Below are 25,198 nucleotides of genomic sequence, written 5' to 3' on the forward strand. Positions count from 1 at the left end.
TGCATTAGCTGGTCCCAAATTTTATTATAGCTGTATGTATATGAGGCCTTTTTTGCCAAATATTTCAATTTCGTAAGTTCGTATCTCCTCCACCCAAATCAAAAAAAGGAAAGAAAAAAGGATCTCAATCCTCAAAGCTTTACATATAAATGATGAATAACATTGTTTATTTCGTAATATTTACTTCCACTCGTTAATAATGGAAGAATTTCTTCGTATCAGGATACTCTTTTCCAACTTCTAGGGTATATTTCTTAGTTCAAGATCCTTAGGTCATAATGCCAACGAAATCACTACCGCAAGGCATAGAGGGGGAGGCCATTAGCGTCTATACCATGAAATCGATTTTCGATAATGACCTCGCAAATCATGAATGATTGTTTATAAGATATCTGCTACTTCGGTCGTGTTAACTCTAGGTTTTCATTTCCATTGCCAAAGTTCTGATAAATAAAGTCGATTTCCATAAATTTGGCAATTGATGTACGGGGTCTTAGCCGGCTATTTATCGAGTCCTTACAACCTCTCAAAATGTCCTGACATGCTATCACTCAACATTCAGATACCTCATGTGTTTGTTGCTTGTGTGTCTCGTTGCATCGATCCAATTCATTCTTACTTCATATAGAAGAGAATGATGAAAGGTGACACATTTCGCTAACTCGAATATTTTTGAAAAAAGGTAGACAACGACAACTACGATGACAATGGTGATGGAGATCACACTATGACGACGATGGTGACAATGGCGTCACGATGATGATCCGTAAGTCTTTAATTATGAGTTAATATAGGTTTAATAACTGGATTATCAAAGGAAATAAAAAATATTTGTTTCCACTCATTCTCCATTCTTCAATTTTGTTCTCAACAGTATAGATATGGACAGAGAAAAATAGTATCTCTAATTTTTCTCTCTACACAATAAACATTGGCACATACCACGGCGGGAAACAGGATATTTAGGGGAAGAGCCTCCCTCCAAAAAAAAAAAAAAAAAAAAAAAAAAAAAAAAAAAAATCAATCCGTCCACTTCCCCCTTTAAAACCCTAAAAACGAATTAAAAAAAAAAAAAAAACTGACCTTCTCTCTCTCTCTCTCTCCTTCCATGGCGTTTCCGTTACAGAAGTTCAGACACGAAGAAGAAGAGACAGATACTGGTACACCGAAACGCTACGTTCCTCTTCATCGCGTCTACTCTGCTACAGCTCCATGCGTAAGCGCTAGCGGATCCTCCAACGTAATGTCGAAGAAAGTAAAAGCTCGAAAGCTTATAATCGATCATTTCGAAGATCCTCCTGACGAAGAAGAAGATCTATCATCACCATCGGTACAGAAGAAGAAATCTTCACTTCTAGTCTACACTCGTCGCCCTAAGAAGTCTCGGCATTCCGATTATAAACCCTCATTCTTCGATTCTTTGGTGGAACGTGTTGAATCGGAATCTAAAAAAACCCCTAAAAATTTCAGCCAAAATTGTGATTCGGATGTGATCGTTATCGATGACACAACTCAAGATCGAGCTTCCAAAAAGAAGAATAAAAAATTGGAGAAGAATTGCGAGTTGATTGAATTTGGGGATGATTCAAGCACTTTTCGTGGGATTGATCGTCCTCGATTGAGAGAAAGTAGGGCTCATTGTACAAGCGATGTGTCCACAAGGACGAGGAATAGCAAATCATCGAAGGATCGTCAGGAGACTGATTTGATCAAGGGTTCTTCTGGTTCGGTTCAAAGAAAGCGATGGATTGAGTAAGTTTTATTTTTTATGTTTAATTTTCTTTATAACAAGATCACATTTTTCTACTTCAAGCTTTCTTTTTTATTTTTAGTTTTTTGGAGAAAATTTTCATTTTTTTAAAATTGATTCAGGTTGAGTTACGAGGACGTTGATCCAACCACATTTGTTGGCTTAGCATGCAAGGCGAGTGGCTCACTGACGTTATATACTGAATTGGTTATTACTGCATTGTTCCTAAAATATGAACTGGTTTAATTGCAGGTTTATTGGCCAATGGACTGTGATTGGTATACCGGTTGCATCACTGGGTATAATTCAGAGACCAAACAGCACAATGTACTGTTCTAAGCTCTTTTGTGTCATTAGATTTTTATTTTTATTTTATAAATTGTTTCATTTGAAACTCTTAAACTAAATAGGATTGAATAGAGGAACATAATTCATTCAACCAACCAAACCTTAATTTTTTTTTTTTTTTTTTGATGATTATTTGAAATACCCAAAGCTCCAATTTATGATTTTGGGTGTACATTGTTACGTAGTTGTTATATATATATATATTAAATCTGTGAAGAAATATGTGCTAATTCATGCATGCAAAACAAAATGCAGGTTGAATATGAAGATGGTGATTATGAAAGTTTGGTCCTTTGTCAGGAGAGGATTAAATTTTCTCTCACTCGTGATGAAATGCAGCATTTGAACTTGAGATATAGGGTTTCAAACAAGGTGGATAATGGTCTGGATTTTGGTGAGATGGTTTGGTTGGCTGCTGCCCAAGATGGCTACCAAGAGCTTGAACCTGGGGATATTATATGGGCAAAACTTACAGGTCTGCTAGCTATTTGCCTTATATTTATAATGAAGGGTAATTGGGTATGAATTTTGATATTGAGACATCGAAATTGTAATGCTATCCTCTTTTCGTCAACTAGTTGTTGAATATACCACTTTTTAGAACGACATCCACAATTGTAACTTTTTTACAGGTAAAAAGAGTTTATTAAATTAAAAAGCTGGCGGTTGAGATAACAAGCCAAAGTACAAAGGGAAACAAACTTTACCACATTACCCTGAAGACAAAGACTCCCACCTAAAGACATCCACAATTGTTATTGGCTCTACCACAATATATTTAGTTGTTTGTCATAGTTATTGAAGATCTCAAATCGATTTTTTATGCAATTAAACTTTTTCTTATCTTTTGCATGTTTTTCCTTGAGCTCCAGCTTTTGAAAACAAAACCTCTTGGGATATTTCACGCAGAAAAATTTTGCCACTCTTATTCAAGGTTTAAATTGTCGTTTTGAATGAATATTTCAGTCAAGTAAAAAAGCGATCTTATATTAGCCAATATATTCCAAAACATTTCCATACATTCCCGAAATAACATTTAATGTTTCACATCGGTCTCGGCCAATACCAATACGCATCGGCCAATGCATTCCGATGTTTTGAATCATGCCTCTTATTTCTTGATTTTAGACATTTCCATTAATCTTGTTCTTTATGCTAATTTGTTTTGTTGCAGGTCATGCTATCTGGCCAGCAATTGTCTTGAATGAATCTGAGATTGGTGAACTTAAAGGTCTTAAGCTACTTAATGGAGATAAATCAGTTCTTGTGCAATTTTTTGGAACCCATGATTTTGCGAGGTTTGTTACTGCTTTGGAATTTAGAGTTGATGTTTTAGAACTTTAAATGTACAATTTTAGTCTCTCTCTCTCTCTCTCTCTCTATATATATATATATATTATGTACACACACATGATTTATTACCTTTAAGCTGTTATTAATAGGGCCACTTATCAAAAAAAATAAAAATTAATAGAGCCTTTTACATCCAAATAAATGAGTTATCTTGAACAGCTTTGTGAATATTTCATCTTGGGGAGTCATTTAAACCAACTGTTGTTCTCATATGATTATCCAGGATTAGTGTGAAACAGGTTATTTCATTTCTTAAAGGCCTTCTTGATTCTTTCCATTTGAAGTGCAAGCGGGAAAACTTCCGTCAAAGCTTAGAAGAAGCAAAAGTGTAAGTATATCTGAATGAACTATTTTCCCCCTTTTATCTAGTATACTAATTTCGCTTCAAGTTGGAAAGGATGAATGTTAGTGTGTTAGTTACGGTGATTATGCTCATTACCTTTATATTGTTTGAAAAAATTGTATTAGGAGTTTAATTGGAGTGTGTCAGGCATAATCTAAGACCAAAAAAAAAACTCTTATTTATCAAGAAAGTCATCAATTCGTTGAAGGCGAAAGTTTTCCTATTTGGGTTGCATGGATTCATTTCCTACTATTGTCATCCAAAGCTGCTCACTTGGAAGTGTGGTTTTGGTTTGACCTTCCCGGTTCTACAACAACTCGAATTGGTCATATCCCAAAATTTATATTGATTGGAACGATTCTAGCCATCTGATTATAACAAATGTTTTTAACATACGATTAAGACAATTTTTTTTTAGGAAATAAATGAAATACCTATACTACCCTAAACACCATTAAATAACAAAACTAATCCGAACTACTAGGCTTGCTCTCCAACCCCTTAATGGGTTAAATATATGCATTAAAAATGAACCAATAAGTGATCCAAATGACTCCAATGATCTACTCACCAGTTTGCAAAGCTCAAAATATCAAGACTTTAACTAGTACTTTAGGTTGCGTTATTGGTTCTTTTCCTTTGATGTATTCCAGTCTCCCTTGAGGAGGTTTGTATTGTTCAAAGATGTTTGGAATGCTGATACTTTCTATAGGGCTGAAGGTCGAGGTGGTGCCTTTTTGGCCATCCAGATCAGGTGTCGTGTGGTAGACAAAATCTTCTTGTTTACAGACCTCCACATTCTTAATATGATGTATTAATAGTTTCATCTTGTAACAATGTTAAGGGTTGCATTTTGCAACTTCCCTGGATGCTTCTGGATTGGAAATAAGACTTAATCCCTTGTAAGCAAGATAATTCCCTTTCATTCAGGTAACTAAGTTCTATTAGATTTCATTTTGTGAAGTCCCGTATTTTAAAATGTAATGCTTTGATGAAGTATACAACTTGTTACAACACCCATTACTAAATTCTTTAGAAATCTGTCACATTGTTTTTCCTGTAATATGAGTTTCATCAGGAGCTTCACCCACTTTGGAGCATTTCCAATTTTTTACCTACTTGTCATAATTACTCTTTCTGGAGTTGCAATTATGGGTATGAATTTGATGCCACATTTTTAAGCATTTGGCTTTTAACAGGTATCTTAGTGAACAAAAGCTTCCAAATAGAATGCTAGAGCTTCAAAAAGGCAATGGAGCTGATGGTTATCAAAGTGGAGAGGATGGTTCTGGTGAAGATTATAAAGAAGATGAAGGGTCACATAGAAAATTGGAATGCACCAAAACTTGTCCATTTGAGATTGGCAATTTGCGTGTAGTAAGCCTAGGTAACTCTCAACAGTTTGTATTTCCTCCATGTCATGATAAAGAGTCTGATTTTTTTGAACACTCTTATACTGTTAAATTTCTGTGCTTGCATGATTATTGCAGGAAAGATTGTCAAGGATTCAGAGTATTTCCATAATGAGCGATGCATCTGGCCTGAAGGATATACTGCTGTGAGGGAGTTTACTTCAGTAACAGGTGACATAGACCTTGCATAAATTTTTTGTTTGATCTGTTTCTAAAAATTCAAATGTTATTTCTGAATAAAGGCTTCACGTCATCTTATACTTTTTTGATTCAGATCCAAGAGTAAATACCTTTTATAAAATGGAAGTCCTAAGAGACACCGAATCTAAGTTTCGACCTTTATTCCGAGTAACATTGGATAATGGAGAACAGGTTAGTTAATCTTCTTGCATCTTACAAATTTGTTTGGTAATGATTGGTTTGATTTCTTCTCTCTGTTTGTGTAGTTTGTGGGCTTGCGGCTTAATGGTTTTCTCTTGATATGGCTTTCCTCTTGTAGAATGTACATCCTGATGTGCTTTCTAGGGCTACTTTTTATTATTATTATTATTATTTTTTATGTTTGACTTTTGAGAGTTTAATACTTTTTCTTTCTTTGCACAAGTAATGGTAAAATTCTATATATTACTATAGTATAATTTGTACTTACCAAAAAAGTTGTCATAGACTTGTATCAGTTTCCATGTTAGCAAACATAGTGGAACTAAAACTTGAAATTTTCACATGACCCAAATGCCATTAATGCAACTGATGGAAGGAACAAAACATCTCTGTGCTTCAAACAAACTAGAAATCCATTAGTATCTGATAATTTTGGGAGAAGGGAAAATTATTACTCCATATTGGTTGGGTCAAATTAAATCATAAACCAATCTGATGACTGGACTATTAGATGTGGTGATACTCTTCTGTTTAAGTTCCGGTTAGATCTGATATGGTAATTTGATCTTCTCTTAATATAGAGTGCATCACATTCAGTCAGAAGAAAGTTATACATATGGATATGCAAAAAAATGTCTTTTCTTTTTTAAAAAAGAAAAAATGTGTACCTCTTTGTAGAGGGCTTTCACATTAGGACTGCATCTTAGGCGGGCCAAACCCAATGGGTTCAACCCAACCTTGGGTCAGGTTCGGGCACAATTAGCTAGGGTTTGGGCTAACAAATTTTTGACCTTGTCAAATCAGGTTGGGTTTGGGCATAGACATCAGATTGCCTGAACCCGAACTTCGCCCGATTTGCCCAACAGTGAGTTCCATGGATGTGTTGGCATTCCTGCTCTTATTATTCATGGCCCAACCTACCTGTGCTACTCAAGTGCTCACTTCATTTTTCGTTCTATCATTCACCTTGATTCCTTGGATGCAATTATATGCATCTTTTCATTATATGTTTCTTCTTGCAGTTTAAAGGACCCACTCCATCTGCTTGCTGGAACAAAATTTACAGAAGGATAAGGAAGATGCTGGGCACTTCATCTAATGGTTTTCATGCTGAAGGTGGTGTGGAGGAGATAAAAAAATCTGGTTCTCATATGTTTGGTTTTACAAATCCTAAAGTATCCAAACTTATACAGGTGTGGCATTCTCATCTTTGAGCATAAAATTTTAGCAAATTTATTATCTTTACTATTATAATGAGAGAAGGCAGAGTAGAAGTGGTTCGACACCAAAATTTGAGTGGTCATAGATGCCCACACTTTTATATTTAAATTCAATATTATCAGGGTCATTTTTGCCAAAAACCAAGAAAGAATTGCAACCCATGACTCTAAAATCACGTTGCTTAGTTTTTAAAATTACAAAAATATCTTTTTTTTAATAGCTAATCTAAAAAACCCTTTAATCAATCTTTTAAATTACAAATAAGACCTTCTATTACATGCGCGTTTGCACATGCCACCTTCTAGTTGTATATAGTGATTATTGTATCTTGGATATCACTTTCTAGCTTTACTTGTGACTGTAGCTCCAAAACTGGTCACATTGTTAGTATTTGGTGTCTTATATGAGCATGTGTGCTATGATAGCGATTGCCAGAGTATACATATCACGTGCATGTTTCTTGGCAGTCATCACTTCTATCGATATAGATCTAAATCTTTATAGTAGAAATGTTTTGGACGTGCAATGTGTTAGTTGTTGCTCTAGTATGTTGTGATTGAAATAAAGTAAATCGCATTGTGAGAAAGGTCTTGCTCTTATAGTTGATGATAAAACTTGTCTTGAGCACTGAAGAATGTTACTATTAGTCAAAGGAATCATATTATAACACATCAATTATATGAACATCGATCAACTTTAATTTTGTGAATAATTTGGCACTTTGAAATAGGCACACAACTGGTTAAGGGTTCAGTCTCCTTCACAAGAAAAAAAGAATGTTGAAAGCAGTTTTGAATAGTCGGAGTTCAACAACAATTTTCTTCATTTCACTATGCATTGGTTTCTCTCTACCAGCCTTTGTTTCCACAAGTCCTCTACTTCTTAGTATGGCCAGAATTAAGGAATGTGGTTTGGTCCGGATCAAAGCTGATTTTCCAAGATGGAGGAGAAAAGGAATATGTCCTTTGTTAAAACAGTGATCATGGAATCTAAGACCTTTACCATGGTGGAACAACAAAAGAAGCCTTCCATTTACAATACCAGAATGATGAATAAGCAATAAGGTGTAGATAAGGTGTGGTATTGCCCTTGTGCGAGACTTAATGGTTTTTGAAACCCTGATCATCATGTATATGAAACCCAAAGGAGACAGTCAAGTTTCAAGTCCAAGCACCGAGTTCTTATGCTAAAGTTTACAGATACATGGTTCATTTTTGTTCTTTTCATTATTGTTCAATTAGGTATTATGTCTTCTACGAGGGCTGTAATTCTAATTTTCGTGTATACCGAACACACATTTATGTAGTATAATATAAGTTGTAATTTGCATTACTACCTGTTAAAGGAGAGAGGATTCATGAAGTCTTGGAAAATATTTGTCAGGTAATCCTTAATAGTCTGTAGTTCGCTGTCTGGTTGTAAAGTTTACAATATTTCCTTAACATCTCTGATTTTTGTCTATTCTATTTGTTTTCATGAAAATCTTCCAGCCATCTTTTTGAGCCTATACAAACTGTACAAGCATACTTTGTTGATCAAATGATAGTCTTTACTTTTTACTATCTTATACTGTAGTTTCCAGACTGAAAAAAAGTTATGGATTTGGCAGGAGTTATCGAATTCTAGACTATCCTCAATACACTCTGGTTGCAAAAGAAATCGTGACCTATCTGTTGGTTACAGATCTGTTCGTGTTGCATGGAACGATTTTGACAAGTGCAGTGTTTGCCACATGGATGAGGTGATGGCCTATATTATGTTTCATTTAGTTGGTTGGAAGCTTCAATTCTTGCCTATTTTGTGGTGTATTGTACTTAGAGTTGCAGCGTTGCCTTTCTATTTTGCATGGTGTGGAACCAGTAATTTTTTATATGGGTAGTTTTATTATGGAGCTATTTTTATTTAATGGTTAAAATTGAGCTGATCATGAACTTGTTGCTCTTTCAGGAATATGAGAATAACTTGTTCCTGCAGTGTGATAATTGTCGAATGATGGTATGAAATTTTCTGCTGACATCTTTGATTTGATTTTTAACTGGTTTTTATGTTAATTGAGATGCTTCAACTCTTGGTGCTATTGATGATTGACGTCCTTAGTTTGTTGATTTTGTCCTATAGACATATCTGTTCTTAGTATCTCCTCTCCTTTTGATTTTTTTTAACTGCTACTAAGTTGCCAATGATTTCACAGGTACACGCTAGATGCTATGGTGAATTGGAACCTGTTGATGGGGTACTTTGGCTATGCAACTTATGTCGGCCTGGGGCACCCAAAGTTCCTCCACCATGCTGCCTCTGCCCTGTTACAGGTATCTTTGGGTGTTAGAAATTCTTTTTCAGTTGAACAGGAATGGCTTATGTAGTCTTTGAATCTGGGTACTGCTTTTCTTCTAGGGGGTGCAATGAAGCCTACAGTTGATGGACGCTGGGCTCATCTGGCTTGCGCCATATGGATACCTGGTTTGTAAATTTATAATTTTTGTTTTTTTGTTTTGTTGCGTTTATTAGTTTGAAAATACAATCATGGACTGTTATGTGTTAACTGAGCCTTTTATTTTCAGAGACTTGTCTATTAGATATCAAGAGAATGGAGCCCATTGATGGGCTGAACAGAATCAACAAGGTATTATTATTATTATTGTTGTTGTTATTATTTGTCCTTAATCTAGGATGCCTTCATTTTCAAGAAGTTTTTCTTTTTCTGGATAAACTTTTAAGTCATGTTTTGATAGGCACTTTCGAGCTCCACTATAAACTCTGATAGTGCAGTCATAATGTGTAAAGCCAGGCTTATATTTTTTTGTTCATTTTCTTTTATGAAATACACAGGACCGTTGGAAACTATTGTGTAGCATTTGTGGTGTTTCTTATGGAGCATGCATCCAGGTGATTTGTAATTGATATTTTGTCCTTTTAATATCATTTTTTAATTTTTTTCCATGGTAACATTTTCCATTCTTCTTTGTTGTAATAATGTCTAACATGGAAGTACTTCCATCTTCACCATGGTTTACTGCCATAGTGTTATGTGATAAAGAGAACTTGGTTTATAATAGCAAATATCTGAAGTCTTAGAAAAGGATGATGCAACAGCTTTTCAGGAGCTAAAACTGCTAATGCTGTTATGCCCTTACTTAGAGCTGTGCCATTTCTCATCATCATCATCCTCATCATCAAAGCCTAACCCTTAAATATGGGTTCTGCAGAACTAACCTATTCTTCCTTTCAGTTCTATTTAAAGCTATTTTTGTTTGGGGGCCGGACAAGTATATAGTTAATTGATTAGAGAAAGAAAGGGAACTGCAATGAAAGAGATACAAAAGCACCAAGGAGGTACGAAGGACTTACCTAGGAGAAAGAGCAATAGAATACGAAACAGTGCCCAACTCCGTTTACAACACTATCCCATCACACAACAAGATCCTCAACAAGAAAGCCTTACACGCCCCAAACAACTTGGGTCTCCAAAATAGAGCTTTGATTTTAGGAATAGCAGCATGAATCTCCTCACCGATTCCTTCTTAAACCTTTATAATCATTTTGACCCAGATGACCCATAACACGGGGACGGGAATAAGCCTCAAAATTCAAAACAATTGCCCATGGAAGAGAATGCATTATTATGCCAACTTCAGAGAAGCTCCATAACGTATTTGGGAAGGATCCAACTACGCCTGAATTGTGAGAAGAAAACCTCCAAATTCTTCTTGCAATATTAAGAAGATGATTAATGGTTTCATCATTATAGATTAGAAGTGACCAAAATTTTCCTATGATTGAGAAAATAGTTCAGTCAGAACCCTATCAGAAGATGCATGTAGGATTTTTGATGTCCATACACATGAAACTAGGTAAGAACTAGAAGACATATAAAGATGAACATAAAATGATCCGACTTTGAATAAACCATTTTGATTCAAAGCCCAAACTTTCTATCATCTTTTGTGGAATAAATAACAGAACTTCCATGACGAGAAAGCAAGCTCCAACCAATTCAATTTCCCAACCACTTCTTTATATGTAACTGGGGGAAATTTCCGAATCATCAAAATTCCTATGGAAGCCATGAGATATCTCCTTGGTCTCATGAAATTGGTTGCCATTCTTATTTACTACTAATTTATTTTTTTCAATAATGTTCATGGAAATATGCCAAAACTTAATACCATTGTCTTTACTATTGTTTTCTCTGGGAAAGGTCTGATAACTAGTAACATGTTATGAAATTGTTTGAGAAGCTACAACGGTGTGGAACTTGTTTCCATACGAATGCCAAGTTTTCTGTGATGGTTGTTGAGGTAGTCCTTCAACAACACTCCGTTTTTACAAGACTTGTAATAAAAAGCTTTGACTTAGAATGCCTCTTCTAGGTTTAAAATTGTCCAGTTTCTAATTTTTAAGGACGCTCCCACTTCCAACATAGAGCCTTCCTAGCGTTTCTAGTAATTAAGCTCAAACCCGAGAAATATAGAAGAGGGAGGACTTTTGATTTCTTTTTCGCATGGCCTCATATTTTATGGATATCATGAAGGAGGAAACACTAGAAAATGTGGATGTAAGACTTCTAGTGGAAATTTCGACACTGAATGGCTGAGTCTACCTTAGTCATATGTGCCCAAGTTCAGGTTCTAGTGTTTGCATCTTAAAGATTCCTTAGTGGCCGTTGTTCCTTAGTTTATAGTTTGTAAAGGTTCAATCTAGTTCTTGTTGTAAATTGATATTTTTTCTCAATGAAATAGAAGTGTTTCTTACTCTTTTTGGTGGAGACTATTGCCTTATATTTAGGCGCAGACTTCAAATCTTAGATGTTTCATCAGGTCATATAGAAAATTTAAGTGAAACAATCCAGCTGAAGATTCTCATTTATCAAGAGATGGCTCCAAAAATCATGTGATGTGAGACAGCATCCAACTGAAGAGTTTGTTAGATTGTCAGGCCAATGCCCCTTTGACATGTTGTATATGGAGTAAAGACTAACTTATTGGTAGCTTAAATAAATTATAAAGAAACGTGAAGGCAAAAGGATAAGACTTTCCTTGCTTCTGGAAAATGCATAGCTATGTGTCTACGACCACTTTAGTGGTTCCTCTGTTTTGAAAATCAGCTAGGATATCCAATTTCTTTGCATAACAAGAGCATTTGGAGATTTGTTCACGCACAGGTTTTTGCTACACCAGCATGTTTTGTTTCTCTTCTTGTTCTATTCATAGCATCTAAATTTATATATTTTAGCTATTATCTTATTTCTTGTTTTTATTTTCTTTTCCAAATAATTATCATTTATAATTGGCTAATTACTTTCAGTGTTCCAATCCCACGTGTCGGGTGGCATATCATCCACTTTGTGCACGTGTTGCCGGTCTTTGTGTTGAGGTATCTTCTTCATGTTCGCTTGCTTAATATCTGCCTTTTGTAATGCATACCTTTAGTTTCTTGTACCTTTTATTTATTGGCTGGGTAGTGTTTATTTTATTTTTTGTATTGGGAATGCTTTTCCGTTTTGTAACTCTTATTATCAACTAACTTTTTTTTTAAATAGCTTGAGGATGAGGACAAACTTCATCTGATGTCTTTTGATGAGGATGAGGATGATCAGTGTATTCGTCTACTTTCTTTCTGCAAGAAGCATAGACAGCCATCTAATGAGCGGTCCCCTGCTGACGATCAAAATGGGCTAGTTGCACGGCACTGTTCAAACTACACTCCTCCTTCCAATCCATCTGGCTGTGCTCGTAGTGGTATGCTATTTCTAAACTTCCTGTATTATTATTTCAACTGTTCTGAAGAGATGTAATATATTTTTGAAGGGGTATTAGCTCTTTTGGGTGCGTTAATCATAATTATTTATCTTCATTAGTTTTGTTTTCAAGTTGTAATATACAAATAGTTTAGAAAAACACTTTCCTTACTAACTTAGTAAGGTTTTAAGCCCTACTAAGTGTCATTTTGCTAAAATGGATTATCAAATTGGCAATTCAACACCTCACCCCTCTAGGTTTCATGGAAAAACTCAGATCCAAAAAACAAAAATTCAATTCGTTTTTTTTTTTGGGCTTCATCTAAAGTTTGAGATGGATGGCTACTGAATTTCCATGGAACTTCTAAATTGTAAAATTAAAATTCAACATATATATATTGAAAGTACATAAATTTTTTTCTTATACAACTCTGAAGCATCGGATCATGTTTTTGGATGCCACAATGTGATCCCAAGGGACCGTTAGTAACTTACTAAGGCTAGTGGACTGAATAGTTTATGCCCATTATTCTGTTCTTCTAGTGTTAATTTCCAGGGAAATTCTGGTTTCAGATATTAGTAATTTAGTATTTAAATTGGTTAAGTTAAAGCTCTTATATAATTCTTATTTTATTTTGGTTCATATTCTGTTTTTCCTGTTTGTTGAACAGAGCCTTACGATTTTTTTGGGAGGAGGGGACGGAAAGAACCTGAAGCCCTTGCTGCTGCATCTTTGAAACGATTATTTCTAGAAAACAGACCATACTTGGTTAGTGGTGGCTGCCAAAAACAAACCATGGGCAACATATCCTCATCCAATGAACTTGTTTTCTCAAGATTCTCTTCTAGCCTCCAAAAACGAATGAAGTCTCAACCTGAGACACCCAAGAATATACTTTCTGTGGCTGAGAAGTACAAACACATGAGGCAAACCTTCAGGAAGAGACTAGCATTCGGTGAGCAACCATGCCTGCTTATTTAGGAGTTTCCCTTCACCATTAGTAATTAATAATTTTCATTGTTCTGTAAATTAGTTCTTGCATCTTGCATTTCATTTTTCTTTTGATCCATTTTTACCATGAAATTAGTGATTTTTAAACAAACCTTTCTGTTCAACCTTTGCTGTCATTCAACCAGTTATAATTTGTTTTCATGCTTAGTTGAGTCAAGCAAATCTTGATCAATCCGTAGACTTGGTAAAGGATGCTCTTGCTCCTTTTAGAAGAAACAACATCGCCTTAATATTAATGATTTTTATTACTCGTTAACTGTAAATTTACTGATCGTTTTGTTTGTTTAGGCTAGTCTTTGTAATTTTTTGCCTCACTTGTTTAAAGTATTTTATTTTTTTGATAATTAAAGGTTTTTATTAATGAAGCATGGGAGGGTGGTTGAGATGACAAGCCCGAAAACACACTACCAACAAAACCACAAGAATTTAAATGTTTGGGGACATACAATCGGGTGTCCTATGGTCTTATGATCAAAGTGAAAGTTGCATTCACAAAGAGATCAAACATGATATAAAACCCATACTGGCTTCCTTAAAATCTCATTAGCTTATTTTTGATGCAGTAATGATGTTTTGTTTTGGTTTAAAATAGTTTCGCTTTTGAAAATAGACGTGCAGTAACTCAGCTGTCAGTATCCCAACTTATACAAGCTGCATAGAGATTATATGATTGCTTATTGTTTTTATTATTCAATTGAGACATAAAGTGCATTGAGGAGTCATTTGCATGGTGTAAGGTTTTCCATGTTCATTGATCCTATTCTATCTAATTTGCTTAATTATTGTTGTTGCTTGTAGGGAAATCTGGAATACATGGGTTTGGCATCTTTGCAAAGATTCCACATAAAGCTGGGGACATGGTAAATAAATTTGATTTTTTTTTGTTTGGGTTTTATAAATTTTATTTATTTGTATCAATTTGTACTGAATGGATATGTAACTATATCTAATGTGTTGCAGGTGATAGAGTATACTGGTGAACTTGTTAGGCCTTCAATAGCCGATAGAAGGGAACATTTCATATACAATTCATTAGTGGTGAGTTCTTTATTTTGTATTCTCTGTCTTCCTTTGCCAACCCACTAACCTGTTTGAAGAATTTGGACTTACAAATAGGTTTATTCAGTGCTTTGGCTCCTCTATTGGAAATAGTGACCTTGTTTAAGTATAGTAAGGTAATCAATTTTTATTGACAATTATAAGAATTTAATTTAAAGAAAAACAAGGAACCAAAAAAAGAAGCTAATAGGTTGAGATGACCTGCCAACCATTACAAGGAAAGAAATAAAAAACGCTAAATCTGATAGAGTCACTGTTCCATTCCAAATTTCTTCACCCTTACTTGGAGGCAGTAAACCTTCTTTTGGACTCTAGGACCTCTCTAAATTTCCATAACCATTTCACAAGAAGTAATTGATTTAAAATCTTCAGTGCTTTCTTTCCTTATTCTTTTGAGATGTCTGAGAATCTTTATATTAATTATAAAAATGTTACAAGTAGAGAAAAATGAAATTCAATGAACTTGGTTCTATGTGCAAGTTTAGGTTATGGAATCTATCCGATCATTTGTTCTCTATAGGGTGTACATGAAATTACCATCCAACCTTTTGTGAGTTTCTCGATGTGTTCAATGGTATTTTAATAACCTCTGAGGTTAATGATCTTTTCAGATCCCTATATGGCATTTTGCAAGGTCACCATCAACTCTTAAAGGCCTCCAAAATAAAGTTAAAGCTTTTTAGACCTTGGAGCATGGCTCTGATTTTTTTTCTTTATTTAAATCTGCCTTTCCAATTGGATTATCAAAGGTTTATTGATGTTTTTTTGATCTTTAGGGAGTACTCTGCCATTTCATACTTGACTAGTGTCTCCTAGGGCCAAGTTGTCTTTGATTCTTTGGGTGGTGCATTGACCCTATGTTTTGTACATTAGTTGGGATTTCTTTTGCTTATATATATACACACATACGTACATATACATATGAGAGGGGGTGATGTAGGATAGAATACACAAACCTAAAATTTATGTTCAAAATCTGGTTCTAGGGTGATATCCCAAGAACTAGGAGTAATGAATAATCTCTATGTTGAGCAAAACAGACTAGAAACTTCAATCTGTGTTTGACATTGATGGAAATCAATCGCAAAACTAAAGTTAAGAACTAATATTGGGCTTTATGCTCAAAAGAAAACAAAGAGAGGGAAGAAAAGTCTCTCCTTTTTTTCTTTTATTAATCAATCTTAAAAAAACTAACTCTAGAATTTGTTTATTGGAGCTCCTTATATAGATAATTCCTTTATAAGAATTTAGAAATCTTCTAAAATACTAAAAAGTAACTTCCTAATCTTTCTGTAACATATTACTAACCTTCTAATCTTATTAGAACTCAATAAAAGGACTTGTAACTATAATGTAAAAAATAAAAACGAATTTTAAACATAAAATAAATTAGAAACTAACTAGGAAAATAAATTTTCTAAAATTGAAATGGACTACTTAAACAACTTAAAAAATAGGAACTCAATAAAAGAAAGAGTCCTAAAAGAAGTTGGACTAGGTCTTGAGGATCGGTCAAAGATTGGATCGAGTTGACTCAGTTAGTCAAATTGAGTAGACTGATTTGACTAAATCAATGTTGTTGATTTATTTCTTTGATGCATCTTAACTTGATCATAGTCAATGAGATAAGTGTCGGCAAGTCTATCTACATCAGGGGGTTATATGGACCGAAGGACCACTTATATGGACGGCATGTCTATGTGACAACAAAAAACATGATTAGGTGCCATATGTGTGTAAAGCATAAAATTTTATGAACTCCAAAATAAAAATTGAAAAAAGACATTTTTTGACAATTGGATTTAATTTTTAAATTTGGGAGTTTGGTGGCCATCCATTTTCAAAGTCAAGACTTGGCCAAAAAAGATATGATTTTTTTTATAAAAATTTTGGGTTATTTTTTTCAAATCCAATCTAGACCACAAAATCTATGGGGCTGAAATTTCACTTGGACCTATGTGGCAATCCACGTGGCCCAAATGAAGAGCTCAGTCTAGGCTCTACATGGTCCTTCTGGCCATGCAACCTTTTCCCTATACACGTACACACACATTCTCCTCCACTATTAGATTCCATTCCACCCAAACCTTTTAGATTGCATGGTTCTCTTGGATGATGAGATAAATCTTTGAACTTTTTAATGTAATGTTCTTACCATATATGGCCCAAATAAGCGAAAGGGCAACTTAAGATAATTTTTTTATAGTAAGTAAATGCAAATATTATAATAAAATTGGTTGAGATGACAATAGAAGCCAAATATAAAGACCAAGTAAATGCAAACACAAACACAAACACAAGCACACACAAACAAAATGTGTTTTTTTGCTTTCATTGTTTTATATACTATTCTAAATGCTTTGATGTAGGAGTAATATACAGTGTAGAATTAAATCCCTAGAAGCTAAGTGCCTGAATACTTGAATTCTCGTGCAGGGTGCTGGGACATACATGTTTCGAATTGATGATGAGCGTGTCATAGATGCCACCAGGGCAGGGAGCATTGCTCATTTAATTAATCACTCATGTGAAGTATGTATTGCTTTTAAAGACTCCTATGCTTTGCTCATTTAGTTAATCATTAATGCAATCATTTATATACAATTGTTTATAATTTTATTTGTATTCCTATCACTTCAGTATTATTTCCAAGATCCCTCAGTCTCTGTTTCTTTTTTTGTGCAGCCTAATTGTTATTCAAGAGTAATAAGTGTTCATGGTGATGAACATATAATTATATTTGCTAAAAGAGATATTAACAAGTGGGAAGAACTGACATATGATTACAGGTTTCCTTCGAGTCTTATATGCCTTTTTATTTCTTTTCATTTTCTTATGGTACTTAATTTTTTTCGTTTACATTATATTTACAGATTTTTCTCTATTGATGAACAACTTGCATGCTATTGTGGCTTCCCAAGATGCCGTGGTGTTGTCAATGACATTGAAGCAGAGGAGCAAGTGGCAAAGCTACATGTACCTCGCAGCAAACTGATTGATTGGACTGGAGAATAAGACGTAATCAGACTTAAATTCTTCATTCCTGTTTTGAATATACTTGTTAAACAAAAGCCTCTTTGGATATCTTAGCCTATTAATGCATCACAACTAAGTCTGTGTTTGGATGCCATGATCATATGATATAGTACTACAAAAAAATTGTTAAGAACGTAATTCAGTCTGAAATATTTTTGGATATTACCTTATTGCAATATTAGCCTTTTTTGATGGTCATCCTTTGGGATGGCTCCAGAAGTCCAGATGCAATGGAATGATAAATTATGTTTTATCAACTGGGACTTTGGGTTTAGAAGAACTTTCAATGATTAGGAGGTGGATTCACTAGGGAGGTTTGTCGCTATGGTGGAGAATAGCTATTTGCCGAGTTCCTCGATAGATAAGAGACTGTGGGTAGGCACACGGGATGGGAAGTTCACGGTCAAATCGTTGTATGTTAGCATTGCGCCAAGTAGTAAAATGCTTTTCCCTCATTTTTTTGTCTGGGGTGGTAAGATACCTCTGAAGATATCGGTGTTCCTTTGGTTGGCGGCTTTAGGGAGACTCGCTACTATAGACCAGTTGATCAGAAGAGGTTTTATCACGCTGAATCAGTGTTGCATGTGTAAGTCCCAGGCGGAAATGGTGGATCACTTATTCATTCACTGTCGGGTGGCTCATTACGTTTAGTCGCACTTTATTTCTCTATTTGGGATAGTGGGCTGTTTTCCTTGATCAGTCAAGTCGGTTATGGAATCTTAGTTGGCGTGGAGAATATCTTTCTCGTATTCTAAACGGATTATTTGATTTTTGGCCCTTTTTGCAATTTGTTGGGGTATCTGGAAAGACCGTAATCATTGTATCTTTGAGGAAAAAGTTTCTACGATGGAAGGATTAGTTCTATCAGTTTTGGAGATCATGTTCTCCTGGAGTAAGTTTTATAAGGATTTCAAGGGGGTCTTCTTTGAAGACTTTGTAGTGCGTTTGGACCAGGTGTGTTCGTTACAGCCAGTCTAAATTGGTGGTTGAGTTCTTTTGTTTTCCCTCTTGCTTTTGTTTTGTCTTTCTGGTCTGTTTGGTTATCTCTATTTTTGGGTTGGTCATCTCGATCCCCGGTTTCTCTTTTCAATAAATTATCTTTATCGATAAAAAAATAAAAAAATTATGTTTTATGTTGCCACCCTAGTATTGGCATAAGGCATAATATGACGACGATATTGGTTTGTTCGGCCTGTGTCATGCCTCCAATCTGACACTTATGTTGACTTGGCAAACATTATTGGGGGGATGCTCGACCCTGCTCAAAAATCTTGAGATTTGAGCATAGACCTCGAGGTATGCAACGGAGAGATCTGCCAACTCACAAAACCTATCGGGTTCTAGATATCACGCCCTGGGACTCCTGTGATTCCCAAGGTATGGATCGAGAGTCGATATAACTAAAAGACTTTTTTACCCATAGAAATTCCATCTACTTAACAATAGAAAGAGTTAAATTATTCTATAGGCTAACAAATCATAACACATGAATTTTATCTAAAGCATATGTGATATTATCATATATAGATGTTCAGTGTCATATCATATCATAATTATAATAAAAAGTCATAAATAGAGTATAGCGAAAATTATAAACCAAGTAGGTCCTGAAAGACTATATATATAATCAAAATATATCCCGGCATCTAAGAAAAAATCTATAGTCGAGAAATGGAGATTGCAACAACGGCTGATAGGTGGCTCCTCAAGGAACGACCTTTGAATCTGGGTCTGGCTCGTAGTACGGTTTTGGCTTCAACTCTTAGTACAATTCTTCCTTATGGTCCTTTTCTAACTCACTGATTAATACTAAAATAATGTAAGTGTCTTACTTGCGAGAAATCTTGACAAAATCGGTGAGATGATAAATTATCGATATAATAATTGGTTTAATTCTGGTTTTATAAATTAAAAGGAATACCTAGAAATTGTTCCATAAATACCTAGAAATTGTTCGTCAATTCCAAAGTCATGTTCCATCTCTAAGTACACACTGAATAACCTACCCATAATCATAACAAGTTTACTATCCATATCCAAGATTGATTATCAACCATATTACTCCTAAACTACATCTCTAGGCATCCTCACGACGAGTACACACCACCAAAATTCATCAATACATAATTAGTAAATGCACATACTTTTGCATATATCGTTTGGGAATAGACTATAGAGAATGTTTTTATGTTTTAAAACAAAAATATTCTATAGCAAAAACTCAGAGGTTTTTGTTATAAAACATAAACTTTTTAAAAGATCGTGGCTCCTCATGTCCATTAATGTGATGAAGAACAAAAGAGTATGGCTTGGCCGGCCTCGTTCTATTTTAATGAATTTCTGTTTAAAAAAAAAAAAAAAAGCATGGCTCTGATACCAATTGATGTTGGGTAGAGCACACAAACTTAGAGTTTATGTTAAAAATCAGGTTCTAAGGTGAAATTAGGTTTATGTTAAAAGAGAATGGCTCTGTAATAAAGAATCTCTAATTCTTTATGTCGAGCAAAACATACTAGAAACTTCAATCTATGTCTGAGATTGATGGAAATTACTCGTAGACATTAAAATTAAGAACCAATATCGGGTTCTTATGCTCAAGAAAACAAAGAAGGGAGAAAAAAATCTTTTTTTCTTTTATTAATCAATCTCCAAAAACACTAACCGCTGAATTTGTTTATTGGAGTTCCTTATATCTCCATCATAACAACTAAGAAACTTTCTAAAATACCAAAAAGTAACTTTCTAATCTATCTATAACATATTATTAAACTTCTACACCTATTAGAAATCAATTTGGACACCCAAAAGTCCTAATTATGACCCAAAGAATAAAAATGAATTTAGAAAAGAAGAGACATAAAAAAATTAGAAACTTCCTAAAGTTGAAATAGAAACTTAATAGGAAAATAAATTTTGTAAATTAAAATAGAAACTAACTAGGACTACTTAAGCAACTTAAAAAATAGAAACTCAATAAAAGAAAAGAGTCCTAAGAGAAGTTGGACCAAGTCTAGTGGAGCGGTCAAAGATTGGACCAAGTTGACTTAGTTGATAAAATTGAGATGACTCGATTTTGACTGATTTGATTCTGTCAATTTTGCTCTTTTCAACTCAACCATAAGCATTGAGATACGTGTTGGCAAGCCTATCTACATCAGAATCCCTCATTGGTAAACTATTGGGACCCTGATATCGTTTTACGTCAGTACAAAGTAAAAATCCATGCGACTAGATAGCCGATTTTGATCGGGAGATTGGTTTCAAGCTTGGACCCACTAGAGATATACCCCACCTCATGTATTATTATGATGTTGCATGCATAGTTATTATATATCTTTATATAACTATAAGTGAGTTGAAATCAATTTGTTATCAATACAAAACTTTAGATATGCGATTATCATGAGATTCACTTGTCTGCTTTTGTTAGTAGATGACATATAGTAGATAGTTGCATTTGAGCATTTATATATATATATATAGAACTGAATGCTAACGTCCAAGCACTCATGTGGAAGTTAGCATCTTCTCATTCTTTCGTTGGACATAAGATACCCTTACAAGGTTTTAAAACATGACATTTTTAAAGGGTAATTCGGTCTTTTTTACACTAAAAGATAGAATAGATGTTTTAGTTTCCAGTTTTTTCTCAATCTCAATCCAAGCACAGCAGAATCAAAGGATCTCTCTCTCTCTCTCATCTCTCTACGGACTTTTTATTATAAATCAATTCATGAAACTTGCAGTTCACTTGGTTCGATGGTTGAACAACTAGTTACCAAAAAACAAAGGGATCCAAAACTGGTTCTATCTAAACCAAATGATTTTCTTACATGATCCAATAGATGCCTGTCACAGAGTGCTGCTCCATCTCAAATTAAAGTAATATCAACATCAAACAATACATTTTTTTTTGTAGGATTATTTTATCCCTTTTCTATCAATTGCCTGTTTGATTTAGCTTATCTTATTGTTTTTCCATCAAACAACATTCGTTTTTTAGATATTTTTTATTTTTATTTTTTTAAAATTCTTTTTAACCAAGCAATCAGCTGATTTGATTTTTCAGATTAATTGTTTCTAAAGCATAGAAAAAAATGAGTTTCTTATTTTTATTTTATGAATGTAGATGTTTATCATGCGTTGAGGAGCCATCTGTTTGTTGCTGTTGTGGTCTCCATTCCCTGATTGTAGGTCTTTTGTTAAATGTCGAGATTTTTCCTTTTTGTTGGTTATATGTATATTGTTCTTTCGGATGTATTTGGTATCTTATTTCCGCTATACTCTATTTATGAATTTTTTGTTATCATTGCGTTATGATATAACATTGATCATCCATATATGATAGTATTACTTATGCTTTAGCTAAGATTCTTGTGATATAACTTGTTAGCTCGTAGAATACTTAACTTTTTGTTTAGTAAAAGAAATTTCTATGGGTAGAAAGGTCTTTGAGTCACATTGACTCTTGATTCATATCTTGGGAATCATGAGAGTCTCGGGGCATTGTATCTAATTCGATAGGTTTTGAGTTGTTACGGATCTCTGCCCCGCATTTCTCAAGGTTTATGTTCAATTCTTGAGATTTGGTGCGGGGCTAAGCCTCCTCCAATCATGTTGTTGAGTAGACTTAGTGTCGGTTTTCAGGGCGTGACACGATACATCTATATACTTGAAACATTCATGGCTTCAAAAGGGAAATTTGGTGCATTCTCTAGTAGAATTGGTTTATCGGTCAGGGAATTGTCTTCAATTAAGGTTTCACAGGTGATTTTTGTATCGATACCACTGCCACCACAAACTAGGGTTTTTGAGATCGACTTGTGGAATTAGATATTGAGAGAGAGCCATAGTTCAAGGTTAGTTTTTGGTTGATTTCTTCTTTTTTTTTTTTTTTGTTTCTTTTGTTCTTTTTTTCCAAATCGAGATGACGAGATTCAACATTCCCGTTTTTTAAAATTGATAATATGCCTTTGACCTTAGTCTCCCTTCATATACTTGAAGGATTTAGAAACCCTTTTATATTTAAATAAACATTTGAGAACTCCTTGTATTATCAAATTAATGACATCCCTTGACCTAGGTATCCTTTGAAAGACTCGGTATGAATGTTTCATATGTATCAGAGTGTTTTGGATATGTTGCCGTTTTTGAAAAATCCAAAATATCGAAATTAAACGAGATTTTAAACCATGGTTGGGAGTATAATTCTAATAATATGACAAGGCTTTAGAAAAATTATTGGGAAAATAAGTTCAATGACCCATCGAATTAAGTTAAATTTTATATGGTGACAATTTTCCTGTTATTTTCATGAAGAAATTTCCTCTTTTGGAAACTAGACCAAATTTCTTTTGTTGATTGTACTAGGTTGATTTTTCAAATAATTAATAGATCCATCTAATTGATTTGAGTTATTTTCTAGAGTTCACTTAAAATCCCTTGGTGGGACTGGATTTGATGGAATTTTGGGTTGTATCAAGAAGTTTTAGTTACAATACTTCCAAACCAGAAAATCCAAAAGGAAGTTTGGCTATTTTTAGTCTAGAACAACTTTGAATTTTATGTACTATCTTTTTAGGAAGAATAAATTATAAGTTCGCAATGAAATGCTATTCTCATTTATTTGCATAAACCATGCTTATGAAGATATCAATAAAGACAAGCCACTATCAGTTCAAACACAGTAGTTTAGTTCAAGTAAAGGTTTTATTATGAAGACATTTAGGGAATATTTGTATTGATATTTTGCTACCGTGCTTTTCTTTATGTTTGTTACTAGTTACCACCGAGGTGAAATTAATTGGTGGTAAAGAAATTCAATCCATTACGATAGTGTTTCAATACATATAGAAGTTTTATATCTCTGCAAATAGTTAACTACGGATGAGATAATTTTTCTTACCGTGATTTCTATTGCAGATCTTGAGAACTCAAGTGTGAGCATTGATGTTCATTGTTAAAACTGAAATTTAAGTTCAACTGCAATGTCTTTCAGCTTTTATGTTTTTTATTTTTGCAATTTTGATCATTTTCATGTTTTGCAGATTGGTTTTTCGCTTGGGCTATCTGAATGTGTGCTACTTGATTCAAAAACTGCAATTTCAACGCCCTGTTTAATGGGAAGCATCTCTTCTGAAAATCTTGTATGGAATGTATCTACTCCCTTTCCCATTAATGCATGGAATGGGGTTGTCCACTTTCTGTTCACGACATTAAGAGAAGCTAGAATGTCCATGTGAAGAAAGGAAAATTGCTGAAATTGATCTGATTTATAATGTACAAATTTTGACAATTATTTAAATTCCAATATATATTTATTTTAATTTGAAAGGGCCGCATGATTTTTTGAATATATCTGAGTGAGTCCTATAGTTTCATGCAACTTGGACTTTTTTGCTTATCTCATATATGGCATCATTTGTTGACCCGATTACTTATCTCTCAGCATTTACATTATGTAAAACCTCAGAAGGTACCTTCCAAAAAAAAAAATGGTTGTCAAAACTTTGTTGTTAGAACAGCAGTAAATGGTGCTGTTGGTGATCGATGTGTAGTATGTAAAACACCAGTATTTGGTGCTGTTTTTGCTGATCAAGATTTAGTTACGAAAATGGCAATAAACGAAGTGGTGATTATGAAGATTATTCAGTCATGAAAACAGTGCTCATCACAGGGAAGAAGTATTTTTTATTTTTTTTAAAAGTGGCATTGCTGCTCTGGTTTTCAATCTGTGTATTATGTTTTAGCAGGTTCTAGTTCTTCATTCTAGAAATTATTTGATGCATCTACTGAAGAAGGCTCCAATAGATATGGTCATCTCATCGTGTTCAAGTTGATGAAACTTAAGGCTGCATGTGTCCCGGGCAAACATGATTGTTCGATAATAGGCTGCATGGAAGGCATCCCAAAAATTTATTAGGGTGCCCATTTTTTAAGGGCATCCATATATTTTAAAAATGGATTTTGGCACCCACATCTATTATTCTTCTACCCTTCTTTTACTCAGCCATCACTTCCATCCACCCTTCTTTTTCTCTCGTCCTCTTTCTTCACCATCCATCCAGGAACAGACCAATTGATGTAGAACAACTCTAATAGAGGAGCTCTACCATCGGGGAATGAACCTAATCATCAAAGGTAATTTCTTTAAACCCATTTATTTGATCAATCATGTATTTGTTTTTAAAATTCTTGATAGAGAATGTTATGTATGTAACTTGTTTGATAAAAATTTTCACCAATAGTACATAGTTTTTATTCTTTCAATCATGTGTTTGCTAATGAAATTTTTGTTAGGGAACTTATGTGCATAACTTTTTTGATAAAATGCTTTACCCAGTTTTTGTTCTTTCAATCATGTGTTCTTAGTGAATTTTTTCATAGGGAAGTTATGTCCATAACTTGTTTGATAAAATGCTTCAAGCATTTGAGTTATGTGCATGTGTTTATTAATACATTATTCAAGCATTTGGCTTTTTTCATACCAAGCATATGTACCTATTTTATGTGTTTAGCATTTAGATATGTAGCGTAGATCTCAATG

At 34.2% G+C, this 25,198-nt stretch overlaps 1 protein-coding gene across 4 annotated transcripts; it reads left to right on the forward strand.

Moving 5' to 3' along the window:
- Positions 1-550: 550 nt before the first annotated feature.
- LOC147382478 (histone H3-lysine(4) N-trimethyltransferase ATX1-like) lies at positions 551-23,985 on the forward strand. Of its 4 annotated transcripts, none has more exons than XM_086429459.1 (26): positions 551-766; positions 1,127-1,752; positions 1,873-1,924; positions 2,003-2,077; positions 2,354-2,573; positions 3,273-3,396; positions 3,675-3,779; positions 4,994-5,181; positions 5,285-5,377; positions 5,481-5,578; positions 6,610-6,780; positions 8,418-8,549; positions 8,756-8,803; positions 9,000-9,117; positions 9,203-9,268; positions 9,370-9,431; positions 9,638-9,694; positions 12,113-12,181; positions 12,348-12,546; positions 13,217-13,501; positions 14,356-14,417; positions 14,518-14,595; positions 17,053-17,148; positions 17,302-17,405; positions 17,490-17,634; positions 23,700-23,985. In XM_086429459.1, the coding sequence occupies exons 2-25, from the start codon at positions 1,244-1,246 to the stop codon at positions 17,629-17,631; spliced, it is 3,153 nt and encodes a 1,050-aa protein (XP_086285585.1). In that variant the 5' UTR covers positions 551-766; positions 1,127-1,243; the 3' UTR covers positions 17,632-17,634; positions 23,700-23,985. The 4 variants fall into 4 exon arrangements, 2 of the variants coding, with proteins under 2 accessions (XP_086285585.1, XP_086285584.1); XR_015174072.1 differs by lacking the exon at positions 551-766 and adding an exon at positions 21,782-21,842 and having other exon boundaries at positions 1,003-1,752; XR_015174073.1 differs by lacking the exon at positions 551-766 and adding an exon at positions 22,300-22,511 and having other exon boundaries at positions 1,003-1,752.
- The last annotated feature ends 1,213 nt before the right edge of the window (positions 23,986-25,198 follow it).

The sequence above is a fragment of the Akebia trifoliata genome, chromosome 16 (genome assembly GCF_017979445.1).
Source record: "Akebia trifoliata isolate Shusen 1 chromosome 16, ASM1797944v1, whole genome shotgun sequence".
Taxonomy (NCBI): domain Eukaryota; kingdom Viridiplantae; phylum Streptophyta; class Magnoliopsida; order Ranunculales; family Lardizabalaceae; genus Akebia; species Akebia trifoliata.